This window comes from Lemur catta, chromosome 4 (assembly GCF_020740605.2).
Source record: "Lemur catta isolate mLemCat1 chromosome 4, mLemCat1.pri, whole genome shotgun sequence".
NCBI lineage: Eukaryota > Metazoa > Chordata > Mammalia > Primates > Lemuridae > Lemur > Lemur catta.
The window spans coordinates 35,066,220-35,085,129 of NC_059131.1; the positions used below are offsets into that span (position 1 = coordinate 35,066,220).

At 56.6% G+C, this 18,910-nt stretch overlaps 1 protein-coding gene across 2 annotated transcripts in view; it reads left to right on the forward strand.

Moving 5' to 3' along the window:
• TTC7A (tetratricopeptide repeat domain 7A) overlaps positions 1-18,910 on the forward strand; it is a 116,692-nt gene that overhangs the window by 82,739 nt on the left and 15,043 nt on the right. The window contains exons 16-18 of one of the 2 annotated variants that reach the window (XM_045549543.1): positions 8,568-8,684; positions 11,841-11,938; positions 13,972-14,106. In XM_045549543.1, coding sequence (XP_045405499.1) covers positions 8,568-8,684; positions 11,841-11,938; positions 13,972-14,106 — 350 coding nt within the window. The remainder of the gene's footprint in view (positions 1-8,567; positions 8,685-11,840; positions 11,939-13,971; positions 14,107-18,910) is intronic. The other variant, XM_045549544.1, reaches the window with a different exon arrangement.

Here is an 18,910-nt window from a genome sequence, read left to right on the forward strand (position 1 = left end):
GAGCCTGGCGGCCGGTCGGCTCAGCCGTCAGTCAGCACAGACCAGAGAGGAACGCCAGTCACAGGCTGGGCCCGTGGTGTTCGCCAGGCGGGGCCTTTCAGGGAAGGGGGAGCTAACCTCAGGAAGCAGAAGCGTTCGGGCTATTGATTTTGTCAAAGCTTCAAAGTCAGATCACATCAAATGAATTCATTAAGAGGCATAAAGTCACTGTGAGCCTTGGAAGATTAGGGGACATGGTCAGTGTAATCCTCCAAACCTAAGGAAAAGTAATTGGTTTCAGGGTTAAGAAGAACTGCTAAAAAGGGTCCCCTCTGTGTTGGGGATTAGTCTCTGGCAAGGTAGTAAAGCTGGCAGTGACGATGGCCCTGCCCTTTCAGGGAGGTCGCTCCTGTTAGAGTCCCTTTAAAAATGTGTGTGAACTTAAACATTTAATTGCTCTAATGGCATCTTTCCCAGAGTCTGGGAGACCTGTGTTGCCCAGCGTGGCCCTGGCATCCTGGCCAGTGTCTGGGTGACGACACCTGAGTGGGGCAGGGTCGGGGGACAGGCTGGCTCCTGCTCGGAGGGGCCGTTCCTTCCACTCTGCCTGCCCCCCTCCTGCCCTGTGGGTGAGGTCTCCTGCCCACTCCAGGCCTAGGGCCTGCCCTCCTCTCCTCTTTGGCATCCAAATCCTACCTGTCCTCGGTCTGCTTTGTCCTCGGAGCCCCTGCACTTTAAAGCTGAACCACTCAGGCTGAGTACCTGATTCTGTTCTTTTGTGTTTCCTAATTGCCTCTGCGTTGTTTGAATTTGGAAGCCCTTTTGGGACAGAGACCGTGGCCTCTCCTCTGCCACCATCCCCTCACTGGGCACCCGGCACATCCCAGGAGACCCTCAGGCTGGTAGAGCTGTTTTGGTTTTTGGAAGGCAGGGAACACATGGGGGTTTGGCATCTCACAGCTGCAGGGTACTCTCACACCCCTCACCCTGCTTTTTGTTATTTTGATTTGATTGGTTTTTTGGTCTTTACAGCACTCCTGCTTTTAAAGTGAAGAAACTAATGGGAAAGTTAGATGATGTCTCATGATCCAGTAGCTGATGAGTGGCCAAGCAGGGGTAGGACCCACGCTGGCTGATTGGCAAGAAGACCCAGGGTGCTGGAACCCCAAGAGCGTCAGTAATAATAACAGCAGCAGTGCCCCTGGGCCCACTCTGTGCCTGGCACTGCCGTGAGCGCTTCACTCCCTTAACTCTGCAATCCTCTCTGCAACCCTAGAAGGGATAGGAACGGTCAGTGTTCTCATTTTACAGATGAGGAAGCGGAGGCACATAGGGGCCAAGTAGGCAACTGCATGTAACAGGGGCTAGGTAAGTGAGGATGAGCGTGAGGGCAGACATGGATTGAACCTTGTGTGCGTTATTTTAACACGACACTCCTCAGGGCAAATGGATACTGTCATTCCCATTTGAGAGATGAGAAACTGAGGTTTTGTCACATGGGCAGAAGAAGGGCCACTTGGGTCACCTGACTCGGTCCCTGCTTTTCTGCACCGAGCCTGACTGGTGCAGCCAGGATGGGCCCACGTCCCGTCCATCCTGTGCTGTGCGGAGGCTGTGGCCTCCTGGCCAAGGAGTTCGACTTTCCAGAGCTGTGGCTGCCTGACTCAGAGATTAGCCTGCTTTTTCACTCGGTTGTGTGTTTTCTATAAAAATAGAAGTCTTCATTAAAACAGCAGTGCTCAGCCATCAGCTGGAATTACTAATTACTGTCCTTTAAAGAGATAATGCCCCCTCCCGTGCATTCGCCACACCTGCCACCTGCCACCTCCCTTTCATCCCTCCGTGGCGGGGTCCCACGATAGCCAGGAGTGCCGCCCAGCCCAGGGGCGCTCAGGTGGGACCAGCAGGACCGGGAGGGTGGAGAGAGGGTCCCACAGGGCACCGCAGCTTCGCTTCCGTGGAGTTGCTCTGATTCCAAGCACACCCACACTTGTTGGCCTCGGTGAGCCCTTGTGACTCAACTTTCCCCTTCTGTTCTTCAGCAAAGATGGTTGAGCGATACGAGGGCAGGCACTGGGGATGCACAGATAGGAAGGACCTGGTCCCTGCCCAGTCGAGGGCAGGATCTGGGAGGGAAGACGGGTCAGAACGACAGAGCTGCCTGAGAATGCCAGCTCAGCTTTCCTGAGGGGTTACTGTGTCCCAGGCACAGCTCTACTTCCCTTAGTGCTCCTGGGCAGTACCGTGACTGTCCCTGCTTTGCAGACAAATTGGCACTACCAGGGAGGTTAAGGCACTTCTAGTGAGCAGCGGAGCCTGAGCACGCCTGCATCATTCACTGCTGAAGGCCATGTTCAACGTGCATCCTCCCATTTGACAGGGACTGAGCCACGGCCAGAGGTGGCTCCCCCAGGCACACGGCAGTTACCATGTTCAAGTGTCTCTTGCGGGTGCTGAGGATCTATAGGGAGCTGCTGTCAGGAACATGTATGGACCCACTGTGCTCACTGCCCACATAGCCTGTGTCTTTCCCTGCTGCCAGCTCTCTCTCTACCACAAGAGGGGGGCGCTGGGGTGCTCAGCCAGGGAGGGGACAGTTTGTGGGGGGATTGGAGCCCCCAGGTAAGGGGATGACCTCTGACCCCAGTGCTTGCTTAGCCAGAGACATCACAAAAATATCACCTATTTACAAAATAATTTTTTAAAAAAAATGTTTTGCAAAGATCATGCCCACCCAGGTCTGAGGAGGCTCACCCTAAGCTCTTTCCTCTTTATAGCAGTGGGAAGAAATTGTCTCTGCCTCATATGGGAACAGCTCCAAGTCTTAATCCTTTTGACAAATAATTAGCAGTCTGATCCTGCCCCAGGAGCACAGAAAGGGAAGAAGAGGAGGCAGATGCCAGCATTCTCTTGGGAACGTCCATCATTAGCCCCCAGCTGGAGCGGCTAGGGAGACGGGCAAAGCGTGTGGCCTGTGGCACAGCCATTTGTAACAGGGAGCAAAGACGCCGACCTCGCTGGTCTCTGTCTTCCTCCACAGGAGCGGGGCTGCCCAGACAGACCGGCAGACCCTGTGGGGCTGAGGTAGCTCATGGCTCAGCAGGGCCAGCCGAGTGCTTGTCTGTGCCCCTGGGTGCTGGATTGTGCACACAGGTGCGAGGGGGTGGGAGGGTGGTGGCAGGTCCCCACCTTTGTCCAGAGCACAGTGATAGATGAGGTGGGTGGTTAGGATGGTGGCAGAGAGGCTCCCTGCTGGGACCAGGGCAGGCGCACGAGGTTTGGATGAGGCTGCGGAGAGTGCCAGGAACAAGACCTCTCAGGACTGAGACTCCCTCCCAGCCCCAGCAGTGGGACGGAGCACATGGTGTGTTTACGTGACCCTTGCTCCTCCCTCCCCAGAGAGGACACTCACTTTCACATCTTTCTTCCGATACTGACGGTGTGGCAAGGGCGTTTGGCCTTAAAAGACCCGTGTTTATTTCACATGGGCTTCCACAGCTTAAGACAGGAAAATGCTCCCAAGAGGGGGTCACAGCCAGCGATGCTTTGCCTGGGACCCTGTGGCTCTTGCACCCCCTCCCATCCTCCGCCCATCTTCTTCCTGTCACAAGCCCGTCTTAGGCCCTAGAGGCAATGGGCCTAACTGAACAGGCCAGGAAGCTCAAGGGTTTTCTGGGCGTCTTCAGAGTGCTCTGCCTGGAAGCTTCTTTGCGGGGTCTGGTAGGCCTGCAGTTTCCAAGCGGGAGGCCCCCTCCTGAGCACCAGGCAGCCGTGTGCTGGAGAGCCGCGTGCAGCTGTGGCGATTCTCAGCTGCCGCTTATAGGGCATCACAGTTCAGCCTGGTGGGAGTCCCGTGGGGCAGGTGACTTCACTCCTGTTTGCAGGTGTGGAACCTGTGACAACGAAGCTGGCTTGGGTTTCTGACTCCTGGGCCAATGTCTGCTCACTCTGACTGACGTCGTAGTACAGGGTTTGAGGACAGTAACGTGGCTATTCGTCTTGTGGACTCCACTCCTCATCAGAGTGTGCGAATATTGAAGGGCCTCTAGATCCCGGTATTCAGGCATTTCGTCTCAGGGATGCTCCTCAGTTATATTATACTCTTGGCCTTGCCCAGTGACTGTCCCCTGGGATGAAGACCCCCAGTCAGGAGGAGCCAGACGCCTCCATGTCGTGCCCAGGCCCACTGTTCCTCCCCGGGCCCTGCTCTCGTGAGGGGTAAAACTTTGCTTTGATAGTTTGAAATAGAATTGGCCGGCGCTCTGCTTCTTGCTGTGTGAGGAATCAGGTGAACAGACACCATGTGCTCAGCGCCATGCCGGCCCCGGGAAAGGGAGGCGGGCCCTGTCCTGCAGGTACTTGCCGTCCAGGTGGGAGGCACAGTGGGGCACAGGTGGCCTTAACCTCTGTGCGCAGGACTGGCCGTGACTGTTTCTAGAGTGTCTGACTTTAAAAATGCTTGATATGAGTTTATCTTTATTATTAAACTCTTAAGCCGAAGTAGCAAAAAGGATTATATATACAGCAGGAGAGGGGAAAATGGCTTCCCTCCACCCTTCCAGGTCCTTTGGCTATGAATTAAAGTGACATAAGACAGATTAACAGGAGAAAAACCATGTTTAATTCTATGCAAATGTGCTGCAGTCCTACAAAATATGAGACTCAAAGAAGGGCCAGATGATTGAAGCTTATATAGCATGCTGAGCTACAGAAAGGAACAGGGGCTGGGGGCTTCGTGGGGTGGGGTTGGCAGCATAAGTTACGGGAGGATGAGGGGAGGAATGTGTGAATAAAGGTTGTCTTGTTATGCAGGTAAAGTGTCTCAGGTAATAAAAGTTGTCTGGGGCAGCCCTCTTCCTAATACAGATACTTTTACTAATATAGATTTCCTTTATAGATGTCAATTTCTTTTACAAAAGGACAGCTTTTCAGATCTACTCCTGTGTCTGCAGTTTCTCAGAATAACCAGCCCAAAATATGCCAAAGTGTATTTTGGGGTGGCATATTCTGGTCTCCGACAGTCATATTTTGGGGTGGTGTGTCCTGAGCCCCAACAACATATCTATCAAATGTAATTAGGTGTTAACTGGACACAGTCCCAGACATTGAGAGGAGGAGAGGGTGGTCACATAGGGACTTCTTGGAGGAGGACTAGAACCACGAGATTGAAATAGTGGGGGTTTTTTAAGCCTCAGAATCCTTTATTTGAGTGACGTTTTAGACTCATTCAGTATACGAGACAGGTAAGCAAGGGGCGGGGCTGCTTGAGGGGGTCGGGGCCCGGGCTTGCCCACTCTGTCTCCAGCCCCCGCTGCCAGCAGCCTCCCCATGGCCCACCCGGGGAGCATGGCATGCTGGTGGGGCTGTGGCCACGGCTCTGACTCCCCTGTGGGGGCCCAGGGGCATCGCCCATCAGCCATGATGGCACACCAGGGCTCCGTCAGGCTTTCTGAGAACTGGGCCAAGAGTGTGTGGGCGGCAGGATGGAGGGGGCCCTGCGCTGCTTAGCTTAGCTCCCTCCGAGGGAGGGGAGTTGCCTGCAGATCCCTGCTGGAGCGGGGCGAGAGTTCCGCAGTGAGCTAGAGACAAGCCGGCAGGGGTACTTGTAACCACATCCTGACTTAGTGCAGACTGTCCTGGAGGGGCGTGCAGCCCTATGGGGACACACAGAGAAAGTTGGAGGGTGGCATCGGGTTAGGAAGGGTGAGTGTCAGCAGGGGTCACGACGCGGAGCAAAGCATGGGTGAGTCCAGGAGCCTGTCCTGAGGTTCAGGGAGCCGCTAATACCCACGTGATCAGCGCACACGTGCCCAGGGTCATGAGGAGAGTGCAGGAATGCAAGGTGGAGCCAGAGAGGGAAGGCTGTGAAGGCCGCGCAGAAGCGCTTGGATGGCAGACGTGGACATCAGGGCAGGGCTCGTGGTGGAGGAAGATCCCTCTGGCGGTGCTCAATTGCCAGACCAAGGAACTCTCTGGAGCTAATCTGGAGCCTCCCGGGATCTGGGAGTGAAGGCTCAGACTGAGAGTGACTGTTGGAGCACTTGCCCCAGCCCAGAAAGGATGTGGTTGGATTGAGAAATTCCGCTCTGGGCCACTCACACTAATGGAATGTCAGTGGCTGCAAAGCTACATCTTGGGTTGGTAGAAGTTACTGCGATGCCAGCTCAGCTTTTGGCCACTTCTGCTCCAAACACATGGTGTGGTCGGGTCTGCCGTGGACCCAGCTGGCCCTCAGGGATGCAGGGGGCAGCACTGAGAAGGGGGCTCCGGCAGGGAGAAGCCTGCTGCAGAGGAGTGTGGGGAGGGCCGGGGAATGCTGTGGAGCTGGCCTGCCCAGGAGCTGTCCCTGGGAACCTGCCCGGCCCAGGGGACTCTGCTGCTCTGGCTGCCTGAAGGGAGGGGCTTTCCCGCCTCCCCAGACACCTATTGCTCCAACCTGCTGCTCCTTCCTCACCACATGTCTCTTTTCACCCACTCCCACCCTGCTTCCCACCCGCTCTAGCAAGACCCCTTCTCTGTTCTCTCGGCACTGAGTCTGATCCAAAAATACAGCCCTCGATTCTCTGGGCAATGTGTCATTTATAGCACTCTAATTGTTGCCTTGAGGACAGACATTGTGTGCTCTTCTTCAGATTCCCAAAAGCATAGGCTCATAATCCCTGTGGAGTGTTGGACCCTTTGCACCTCTGGGAAAGGAGGGTACAGGTGGGAGGCCCGGTTCCCCCAGCGGCTGCCCCCCTGTCAGTCCTGCTCAGGGGTGTGCCAGGCCCGTGCAGTCCATGCTGGGGGACCTCGGCCTCTGCCCTCGGGACCTTATGGGCCATCTAGGTGGTCATTAGTTGATGTTCCAAGAAGGATACAGGCCAACCTGGGAGGTGGGATTTAAGGTCAGGCTCAGCCGGGGGGTGAAGTGCGGGGGAGAACCCATGTCAAGGGGCAACCTGTATGCAGGAGCAGGAAAGGCATTTTTGAGGAATAGTGAGGAAGAAGAATAATACTTGTCCAGAAACTCCCTCTTCTGAAAAGAGGACTGGGTTAAATGCCACTCTCTTCATTCTCTACCAAGTCACAACCTAAGAAAAACAAGGTGTGAAAAGAAAGGAGCAGAATACAGACATCAAAGTCCTTTATGAGGCTGGAGGCCCGGGTCTCGGGGCAGAGGAGAGGGAGGCCAGGACCCCAGCGGAGGGGGCAGGTCAGAGGGGCAGCCCCAGGTGCAGGCCTGGCCTCCCTGAGCGGGGCCTGCCCCCTCCTGCTGCCTGAGAGGTCAGGGTGGGCCCCCAGCGGGGAAGGCCCGCGTGCCGCCGCCAGGTGGGCCAGCAGAACCTCCAGGCAGCGGTCAGGTTCGGGGCCTGGCAGTCACGTGGGTTACGCAGCCGCGATGCTGTGGATCAAGGGGCCTCACTCGTCCCGGCTCAGTGAGAACCGGGAGCCGCAGCCTGGCTGGCCTTGGTGGCTCAGCCACTCTCTGCAGGTGGCACAGGTGGTCGGTGTGTGTCAGTACTGCTGGCAATACCAGGGAGGAAATGTCACCCTCCTTCCATACTGGGTGCTAAATAGCCACTGCCTGGACCCCTCCTCCAGGACCCCCAGGCCTCCCAACAGTTGAAGGGCCAACACCTGGCGCAGCAGGGCCCCCAGGGCTGCACCTCAGTCCTTGGTGAGCAAGTGTTCTCACTGGTCTGTGTGAAATCCTTTGGCTGTCCCTGCTGTGTCCCGGGCAGAGAGAGGGACCCACACACCCCTCCTGGGGTCCTGCCTCCAGGTGGACCAGCCCCTCCTTCCCAGCCACTGTAAGGGCCACATCCCCACACTGGTCTTACCTCAGAGGACTTCAGCTTTTCAGGTTGAAAGAAATTCTGAAGTTGCTCGCTCTCATTGCACAGTAGCGATTTGAACAGGATTTCATGTTGCTTTAATCCTATGGATTATGTAAGGGGAGCTGGCTATTTTGGGAAATTCAAGGAAGAATCCTTTGGTAAAGTATGACACCATCTTCCTCATGTATCCGGGGGCAGGAAACAGAGTTTGCAGTTCCACTTAGGGGTGGTTAACGGGGCCCCTACTGTGCGCTGCCAAGGTAGAAAGCAGGACTCTGGCCCAGGTGACCTCAGCAATCCCTGGCTTCACCTCACTCACTGACTCAGAGTGGCTTTCTGGGCGGGTCTCCTATCCGAGGCCCGTCCTGGGCCCTGTGGGGCAGCTAAGGGTAAAGCCTGGCCACACGTTCGAGGACACAGGACAATGCTTGGCTGAGGATGTGGGAAGGAAGAGCAAAGCAAGGAAGACCAGGAATCGCCCCCGACAGTGCTTCAGAGGTGGGCAAGATAGCATTTGGTCAGCAGACACGTGGAGTGAGCACTGGCGAGTGCAGGAGAGTGCTGCGTGCTTTGGCAGCCAACATGGGGAGAAACTGAGGCACAGAGAGAAAGCAAGTGGCCCCAGGGTCGGCAGAGGCTGCCACACGCAGGGCACTCTGCCTCCTGTGTGCTGGGGACCGGGCAGGTGGGGGTGCCGGGCTGGGGCAGAATCCCCAGGTGGGAGGACGCCCTCGCCAGGGTGAGCTGACGGCCACTCCCTCCCCGCAGCCTGATGTTCACCAAGGTGAAGCTGGAGCAGGTACTGAAAGGCCCGGAGGAAGCCCTCATGACCTGCAGACAGATGCTGCAGCTGTGGCAGACCCTGTACAGCTTCTCCCAGCTGGGGTGAGTGGCTGCCATTGTCCCTTGGGTTGCCAGAGGGTGGTTGTCAAGGCAACAGACCACAGCTGAGTGGCCACCATGCCTGGCAAGATGGGGATGGTGAGAGTGTGGAACTTACTGCTCACGGGGCTTTTCACATCCGTGGGCCAATCGTGACCTCTTGCAATCTTCTGTGAAGTGCTTAAGACCGTATTTAGGAAATGGAAGTTCAGCATGGGAGGAGGAAAGAGATATCATTGTTGAGCACCTGTGCCAGGTGCTGGGTTTCTTGCTTTATCGTATACACGATCAGATTTTACTCCTAGCCCAGTGAGGAAACTGAGACTCAGAGACCTTACGGAATTTTCCAGAGTCAATTGCCTGGCGAGCGCTAATGCTGGACTCAGACCCAGGTATCCTGAGTCCCAGCCCACAGAGGCTGTCACTTCTTTCCCGATTCCATATGGAGGCTAGAAGAGGAGGCGGAGGAGGTGGCAGGGTCCTGAAGGGCCACCACACTTCTCCCCAGTCACCACAGTCTCCACACATCCTGTCTCCTGCTGTAGTCCCTGGCCTGGCATCTAGGTTCTTCCTGGGCCAGAGCAGGACACTCTTGTCTGGGCTGAATCTGCACAAAGTCTTTGCTCAAAGCCAGTGGGATGCCCGGGCTCAGCCTGTGCAGCCCAAAGGGAAAGGGGGCCTCGTGCAGAGTGGGCACACTGCCTCTTTCTGGTCCTCTGGTCCCCAAGCCCTCCCCTTCTCTGGGATTGCTGGCCGTGTCATCTCCCTAAGGCCTCGGGGGACCCTACTCTGCTGGGTGTTTGCATTTTCACAGGGACTTTGGGAGCCCAGAAGGCTTTCAAATTTCCAGAACGTCTCCAGTGGCGAAATTTAAGGGGAGGCCCCAGGGTGATCAGATGGGGTAAAACTCCCTGGGCAGGATCAGCCCTCACTTTGCAGGCCTGGGAGCCTGGGAGGTGTCCGGGCAGAGCAGGACCAGTGGGTGGAAGCTACCAGAAGGAGGCTCTGGGGTGAGGGACTTTTCAGAAAGGGAATGGGAGGCCACCTGGCAGCTTGGTGGCCTGAGGGCAAGACCCAGACTCTGATGAGAGGGGACTACACTCAGATGCCCCTCACTTTCTCGCTCCCTGCCGAGGCCACGTGAGCAGGTGCACAGCTGGTCCCCTTCCGTAGAGCCGCCCCCACTGGCTGTTCCCTGTCGACATTCGTATCTGGATGGCTGTGTGCTCATCCACGCGTCAGTGGTCAGTCGTGGCGGGGCGCCTCTGAGCGGCAGCTGCGTCTCCGGCACTGAAGGCCCACCGTGCCTCCCTGGGAGCAGCAGAGCTGCAGGGCTGCCAGAGCTCCTCGCAGCAGGAAGCCCCTGGGCACCTCTCCTGGGCTCCCCACCTGGGGTAGGGCAGGACTACCTGGACCAGAAGCCTGGACCCAGAACCTCCTGACCTTCCTAGGAGACAGGGAGGATTCTTTCCTGAACCTGGGGCCACAGATCAGAAACCAGGGCTTGTAAAATCTAGTTTGGGGCAGCCAAGGATCAAGACCAGCATTCACAGCCTGAAGGTCTGCCTTCCCGACCACCCCCCACCCCTCAGTGGCCCTACCTCCCACTGAACTCCCTGGCACGCCCCCTTCCTCCGTTCTGCCTGGGCCAGTCCCACACTGCTGGGCTAAAGTCGTAATCACCCCTCGGGCCTGTCCAGATGCCCCTCCTTCATGCAGCCCAGATCTAAACTGCTTCAGCTCATCACTGTCCTTGTGGGTCTCTGCTGATTGCTCGACTTGGACTGTCTCCTCTGCCCATCTGGCTGTGAGGTTCTGCAAGGTAGGGGCCATGCCTGGCATCGGCCTAGAGCCAGGCAGCAAGTAGTCCCCCAGATGGGCAGTTTCCGGGGCCCTAGGAGAGGTCCCTTTACGGAGGGGAGATAGAGTAGGGTGGGAGGCGGGATCTGTGGGTCTGGCCTGGGCCAGCCTGGTGCCAGCGCCTGCACACGCATCTCGTTTGCTCCTCACAGCAACCTGTGAGATGGATGTTATCATGCCCATTTTCAGGATGAGAAAACTAAGACTTAGAAAGATCAAGTAGCTTTGCCAAGGGTCACAAAGCTAAGAAGCGTGACCTGTGAGTTTGGCCTGGTGTCTCTGGCTCTTTTGCACCGGGCTCGGGTGCCACCTGGGGATGGGAGGAAAGTGGCGGAGGAAGGGAACCAGCCCGAGCTCCTGGATGGTTTCCTCTAGCACCACTGAGATGGCTGTGCAGCCACAGCCCCAAGCTGGGGCCAGTGTGCGCCTGAGTTAGGATGGCAAGGGCAGCCCAGACCCTGGCACTGTTTGTGGGACCATCGTCTTGGCGCCCCTCTGAAGGGAAGAAGCCGGAAAGAAGCCTCTGGCACAGGCTGGGCCTGCCTTCTCCTGTCCTGCACCTTCTGCCTCGGTCCTCCTCTCAGTTTCCCCAGCCAGCAGGGTCAAGGCTCAGGAGCTTCGTCAGCAGTGGGAAGGGGCTGGCCGGGAGCTGCATGTGCCCCAGGATGGCCATAGTGGGCTGTGCTGCCTTTCTGAGCTGGTGGCTCCTTCCTGGCTCCCCCTACCTCCCACTCTGAGAAAAGAGGACCCCACCCCAACCACCACCAGCAGTATGGGAGCTGGGGAATTGGGGGCAATGGTTGTTTAATCTGCCACCCCAGAGGCCCCCCTAGCTCCTCTGGGGTTACCCTAGCTGCCCAAGGAAGGGGAGCCTGAGACAGGGAGTGACATCTGGGCCCTCCTCCCGTGGGGGTGGGCTGGAGCACTTCTGGTGCCCTGGGAAGACCAGGCTGTCTTTGAAGGCCAGTCCCCAAGCCCCTCTCTCTGCCTGGCACTCTGCTAGATGTTGTGAGGGCAACAAAAGGTAGAAAGACCCCAGCCTGGCCTGGAGAGCTTCTGGCCTCACCCACGTCAGAGGAGAGCGTAGGCAGCATAGGGGAGTTTCCAGTCCTCAGCCTGTGTGGCCCCGACCCGTGCTGACCTGTCCTGCCTCTCTAGTGGTCCTCGTGCTTCCCAGTGACTCTGGCTCTGTTCTCTGGCCTGAACTCTCAGTGCCCTGAAGTCTACCTTCTAGTGAGGCCACCTGGTCCTCCCTGCCAGCCTCTGCCTCACCGGGCCCTGCCCTCCCTTGCCTTCCAGAGGCCTGGAAAAGGACGGCAGCCTCGCCGAGGGCCTCACAATGAAGAAGCAGAGTGGCATGCACCTGACCTTGCCCGATGCCCACGACGCAGACTCTGGTAAGAGCATGCCCGGGGACAGCTGTCTGTGTGGGCCTACAGCGCGCTCTCCCAGCTGAAAGCGCTAACGGGGAGTGGCATGTGCCCAGCCTGGCCAGACCCACCACTGCTCCTTGCCCGCTGCTGCTCACCGGCCCTGGCGCTGAGGAGCTACCCTCAGGTGTGTTTCAGGGCTGACCTTGGCTCTGAGTAGGGCTGGCTGCTGGCCCTGGGGCTGGCAAGGGGCAGCTGGAGTGGGCAGGGGATGAAGAGGAGGGCTAGGGTCGGAAGATGGCTGTGGAGCAAGCACGGAAACTGTTTCCCCTTAGGCCAAAGCCAGAGGCCACAGTCCACCCAGTGTCCTCAGCCGATCAAGGCAAGTAGAAAGGAATGGGCGGAGCTGTTTACATTTCTAAGCCCAAAGCTAACTCTTTCCTGGAAAAACTCATCCTGAAACCCAGGGCTTGTGAAATTCAAATGAGTTCAGGAACTGCAGACTGAAACATTTTCTGACTGAGGACCTGATTAAAGCAGAACACCTTCCTCAGAAACACGAGATTTAGTCATGAGAATGAAAGTGAGTTGTCGTTAGTGGAATTGCTCTTTTTTTTTTCACTCCTGTGGATGTGAGCCAAGTTGCACCTTCATTGTCAAGGGATGGAGTTGATTCCGGAAGGCGAGCCTGGCACCTGACTTTAGACACGTGTCTCCATGGCATGGAGAGCTGCTGTCTCCAAGGAGGGAATGGTTAAGGGCGGAGGGGGGCCGGGAGCTCCCTTGCAATTAGGGAAGAATTATGAACACGGTTATTAGGACTCCGTGTTCACTTGTCTCATAAACTGAAATCATCCGTGGTTTGCCCTGAGGTCTCCTGAGTTTATTGGAGCCTTTATTGCCTCCGTGCAAGAGAGAGAAAGTGTTCACATTTCACCTGCATGGGAATTATAAATGTCAACAGCTTATATATCCTGAACGGGGGCCCAGGTCACCAAGAATTGCCACAGGGAGAGGTGTTCCAGAGGGCACAGGTCTGACTTGAAATGCTACCCAAGGCTCCTTCCCAGCATAGCCCAGAGGGGACCTTTATACCCAGGACACAATAATACACACTTGTGAAAACAGAAAGTAAAAATAGCAAAAGAAAAGAAAACCCATGTATAATTTCACCACCCAGGCCTTAATAAATGGCCTTTCAGACTTGTTTCCATGCCCATATTTCTTTTTTATAAAAATGTGATTCTGCCGGGCGCGGTGGCTCACGCCTGTAATCCTAGCTCTGGGAGGCCGAGGCGGGTGGATCGCTCGAGGTCAGGAGTTCGAGACCAGCCTGAGCAAGAGTGAGACCCCGTCTCTACCAAAAATAGAAAGAAATTATCTGGCCAACTAAAAATATATATACAAAAAAATTAGCCGGGCATGGTGGCTCATGCCTGTAGTCCCAGCTACTCGGGAGGCTGAGGCAGTAGGATCGCTTAAGCCCGGGAGTCTGAGGTTGCTGTGAGCTAGGCTGATGCCACGGCACTCACTCTAGCCCAGGCAACAAAGTGAGACTCTGTCTCAAAAAAAAAAAAAAAAAAAAAAAAAATGTGATTCTATTCTTCGGTAACTTGCTTTTTTAAATCTAACTGTATGTGAGAGATGTTTTGACATCGTATTTAGACATCAGTGGTATATTTTAATGACTGCACAGTCATAGATGACTGTACCCTCACTTACTTCTGATCAGTCCCCATTGTTGGATGCGCGGGTAACTCCTGTTGTTTTCGGTGTCATGGGCAGTAGCAGGACGAGCATCTCTGCTGACATTTGCGACTGTCTTCCTAGGGTGTCTGCCTGGTTGCCCCTCAGAAAGCTGCTGTCCCTATCTAAGGGGGAGAGTATGCAGTGGGCCCTTCCTGGTGGGTCTCTGAGCTGCTTGGTGGCTGCCAGGCCATGCCTCCCGCCCTGCCTCAGGTGCCCTGTCTTTCCCGGTGGAGCCGGACAGTCACTGCTCCTGGGGCCTGCACCGCGCGGCACTCTGGCTACTGCTCAGCCTGTCCCCTCTTGCTCCGCAGGCTCCCGGCGAGCGTCGTCCATCGCAGCCTCCCGGCTGGAGGAGGCCATGTCGGAGCTGACCATGCCCTGTTCGGTCCTGAAGCAGGGCCCCATGCAGCTGTGGACCACGCTGGAACAGATCTGGCTCCAGGCTGGTGAGTACCCTGGCCCCAGCTGGGGAACCTGGTCCCCGGGACAACCACCTGCCCACCCCAGCTCTCAGAGCCCTGTCCTGGAGCAGGGAGGGTACGGTGGCGAGGGCTCCTGGCAGGACTCACAGGGGTTACAGAGCACTCGTGGACAGGGCTGGGGATGGGGACCTGGTGCTCTAATTCCAGCTGCTTCTTCTTTGCCTCGGGCAAGTCACCTAATCTATCTGGCCGTGGCTTTCCTTCTCTGCCCAGTGGGGACAGTGTCTGCCTCCCACCTGGGAAAGCGTCTCTCAAAGCAGATACAAATGTGAGGGAATTTGAGGTCCTGAGAGGCCACGCAGATGGTCTTCTTAGTCTCACAAACAGGCTGCAAACACTGGAGGACTTAAACCTCATGGAGAGCTCATGGAGTAGCTAAAGAAGAGGTGAGGTGTTGAGGCCCCAAGAAAGAGAGGTCTGGGGGTAGAATTCATTGAAGGCAGAGGGAAGGCGGGTAACACTGCGGTTGCCATTCAGGCGACAGTCCCTCCTGATACTGATTCGTACCATTGCCACCATGGAGTTGGAAGGTTAGTGTCTGGGAGGCGGGCTTCAGGAAGCCAGCTCCGGAGTCACACAGGCCTGGGTTCTGATGCCAGCTCACGAGTGGCCGGTCCTGATCTACAACGAGCTAACTTGTGAGGCAGTGAGGGTAGCACATAGTAGGTGCTCAGCCAGTGGTGCTTGGCTTCTGTCTCGTTCATCGTGGTCGAGGTGGGGGTGGAGGCGGTCTGGGACCGCAGACGGTGAGTGTCCTAATGCTCAGCTTGGGAAGGCCAAGGAGTGACTTGCTGGAAAGAGTGTTTGAAAATTTAACCTGAGGGTGGTGTGAGAGGTGGATCGGAGTGGATGTGAGAGCACCAAGGCCAAGGATGACAAGTGAGTGCCTGAAAGAAATAAAATGGCGGCAGCAGCAGGACAGAAAGGAGGAGGATAGACTGAGTGGGTCCCAAAAGTGCAGCGGGCCCCCATGGCCTGAGCCGCCCCAAGGAGCTGTGGGCCCAGGAGCACCTCTGCGCCTGCCTTCTGGTTACCCTCCTGTCTGCTCTCCCACCATGGGGGTGGCGAGTCGGAGTTAGAATGTGTTTGTTCACTGAGGATCCAGGGTTCCCACCGCGTTTCTCACATATGGACACGTTAGTATGCGGTAGCCCCTGCTCGCCCCACCCTAGGTTCTGAGTCTGGAGAAAAAACGACTAGGATTTACAGAAAACCTAGCCATGGGAGCATTGTCATAACACAAATACTGCCTCAGTTGGTGTCTCAGGGTCCTGAGGATGCTAGGGCTGTGTGGGGGCTGTGCTTGCTCCAGAGTCAGCTTGTTGGCTCTTCAGTGGGGACAGGAATGTTGAAAAATCCAGAGGGATAATGAACAGGCCTCCCCTTAGGCAAAGATTCCCCATCTTCTTCTAAGACATGGAGCCATAGCGACTTACTTCCGAGGGGCAGAATGGAGCCCCATGCCTCACAGGTGCCTGGGGTAGAAAGCTGGACCCACGCTGAGGGCTTCACCAACGCTGGATGCGTCAGTAACAGGGGGATCAAATTCCAGAGCTGTGGGTTACCTGAGCTGGGGCTCCCCAGGCCTTTTGTTTTAATCATTTGCTTTGTTTATTATCATCAGCAAATGAAAAGGTTTTTGCACGTCACAAGCCTACTTGCATTTCTCAGATAATGTATTGCTTTTTGCTGGGGATGCTAGCATGTTCTGGTAACTCCAAGGAAAGCTGAAGGCCTCCCTAAAGCCTGTCGTTAGACATGGGACTGTGACTATAAACACACCCTTCAATAATTTGCACGTTAGCCCTTCTTCTCTGGATGTTATGCTAGATATTCACCCCACAGAGGAGAGCTCTGAGAATAACATCTGAATGCTTTCCACGTGGCACCAGGTGAGGGTTGGGCAGTGTAGTATCAGGAGCCAGGTTTGGGTGCATGTAGCAGACCCAAAACAACAGTGGCTGGCACAAGGTAGAATCTTATTTCTTTCCCATGTAACAATTCAGAGATGACGGTCTTGAATGGGATGACAACTCTTCTGTCCCTAGGGTGTCATTCCCATCGATGTGGTCCAAGATGACTCTGCCACGTTCACATTCCAAGGCCTAAGATAAACGAGGAGGAGAGGAAGACAGGCACACCCTCCCCCTATAAGGACATATCCTGGAATTTGCACACTTCACTTCCCCCTCATGATCCACTGGCCAGAATGTAGTTATTGGACTACCCCTTAGTGCAAGGGACTCTGGCAAATGTCAGTTCTGGGTGTTCATATGCCCCATTAAAAATCAGGGGATCTGTCATGACAGAAGAAGAGAGTGGACTGCTACACAGCCACCGTGGCCAGGAAGGAAACCTGAGAAGGTGTCCTTGCTCTTTCACTCTGAGCATGAAAGAATTTCGGGGCAGTTTGCACCCGGGAGCTCTCTCCCTCCCCTGGCTGCCACCATCGCCACCAAGCGTCTCCTGAGCACCTGTCGAGTGAGGGCTGCCAGGACCAGATCACAGGGCAATGACTTCTCCCTACCCACCCCCACCTGACCCAGGCTGAGAATATTGTCATCAGCATCCCCATCCCACTCACCCCACCCTGCCTAATGACTCCACCAGCTGCAGCAAATTTACAGGAAGGGAAGAAGATGCCTTTATCATTTTGGAATGAGCTAATCCCTCTGGTTTGGTTCAAGATAACTTGCATCCCAATGTGTTTGGCAGATTCATGTTTCTATCATGAACCTACTCTTTGGTTGGGAAATGTCGTGTCCTTCCTCTCCCAGCTCTTGCCCTCCTCCCCTCCCCTCTCCAAGCCTCCTTCTCATTCCAGTCTGATGTGAGAAGCTCACATGCTTGAGCGAGAGTTGCAGGGTGCCTCGTGGGCATCGGGTCTGTGTGAGAGTGGGAGACCACTGAGCCTCATGGTGCTTTCCAGAAAAGCAAGAACTCCCCACTACCGCTCATAGCCCTGGGAGCTGTCAGTGTGCCAGAGACGGGAGATGGACATAGGGAGAGAGTTCCCCTGCCCTGCAGGGGACATGGGCAGCTCTGGGCTTTGGGTTTGCGGGATGCTGGCCCGAGTCTCAGCTCCCAAATGCTAGACTCCCGAGGTTGGGGCACAGGTGCCCTGGCCTGCAGGTGGAAGCCACTCCAGCTGTCAGCTGAACACATGAGGAAGCTGGGGTGGGGCAGCCAGAGCTGTGGCCAGAGTGTGTGTTTATGACAAAATCATGGGCAAGGGAGAAGCCAGCGCTCCCCCTGGCCCTGCACGCTCCTCTGCTCTTTGGTATCCCTCTTTGCTCGCTGTCCTTTGCTCTCCCCTCTTTCCCCAGGTCCCCACCCTGCTCGCTCCCTCCTGCCTTCATTTAGTGCCTCCCTCTGGCTCTTTCTTCCCTCCTCCCAGCTTCCTGGGCCAGCGAGGAGGCCGCTCCCAGGACAGGCCCACGCAGCCCGACTCCCTGTGCACTCTGGGCCCCGGGCTGGAGGGTCTCAGACCTTTGGGTTTCCCTTGTTGGTCCCCTGGTCTTTCTCCATTCCAGCCCCTTGGTCTTCACTGTCCTTCCTCCCTCGTCCCCTCCCCACCTGCCTTCTTTGTTCTGGGTCTGCTGCATGGGGAGGCATGCTGACTTCCTTATTTCCCTTCGGTCACCAAAACTGCCCACTGAGGGTCAAGGCTAGCCATGGTGGATTCCTTTTGGGGCGTAACCTCTTTCTCCCCTGCCCCAGGGCTATGAGTCTGGATGGCTCCCTCCCCTTTCTCAGGTCTGGGCAGGTCCCTCTAGGACCCACACCTCATCTGGGGAGGGCCTGCAAGGGGCCACCCTGCTCCTCCGCAAGGGCAGCCTGGGGCAAGGCCCTCCCTGCAAAGGGCTGTGGAATCGCCCTGGAGAGTGGGCCCATCCCCCAGCGCAGGGTGGGGTAGGGGGTTGGGGAGCCTCGGCTTTGGCAGGAATGGCAGGAAGACTGGAACCAGCTCTGGGTGCGGGGTTAGACCAGGATGTCTCAGAAAAAAATAATAAAAGGGCCTCTTGCAAAGCTCCAGGGAACAGATGTTTTCCATTTGTAGCCTGCCGAGAGAAAGCACAGAGGGGAGAGGGGTGGAGAGAGAGGGAGGGAAGAGGAAGAAAACCGGAGGCGCAGGCAAGAGAAGGGGTCAGGAGGTAGGCAGGGAGGAAGAGAGAATAAGGAACTGAGGGGGCGGGGGGGGGGGCCGTCTGACGGGGGTGCAGCAAGGCCGTTTGTTGGGGTGGTGACCTCGACAATGAAAATTCAAGGAAAATCTGGTGCCAGTGAGCGCTCACCCAGCCCTGGCCGGGGCAGGCCGGGAGGGGTGTGGGCACCGCGGGGTCCTGGCAGCCAGGGCTGTGCCCGAGAGGAGCAGGGCGCGGTGCCATGGGGGCAGCAGGCACCCGCGCCGCCTGCCTGGTGAGCACCATGTTTGGTAAAGCAGCGAGCAGGAGCCCAGGGCACCTGCCCAGGGATACTGAGGCTAGGAAGAGGGGGTGCACTGTAGCCCCCAGGCCCGTGGGGCTGTATACAGGTCATGGGCCCCACCCTGGGGCTGGACCTGCTGGGGGCTGTCGCAAGGAAGCCAGGAGCCCTCAGGAGGCCTCGGTCCTCTGGCTCTGTTCTGTATCATCGGCTTCCTGCCTGACTGGTATGAAGCCCATCAGAGCCGAGCAGCCCTACCTATTTTTCAGGGCCAGCCCAGCAAGGCCTGGGCCCTCTGGAAGCCCCAGGGTCTGAGGCAGGAGGGGTTGGGCGCAGGTAGGGC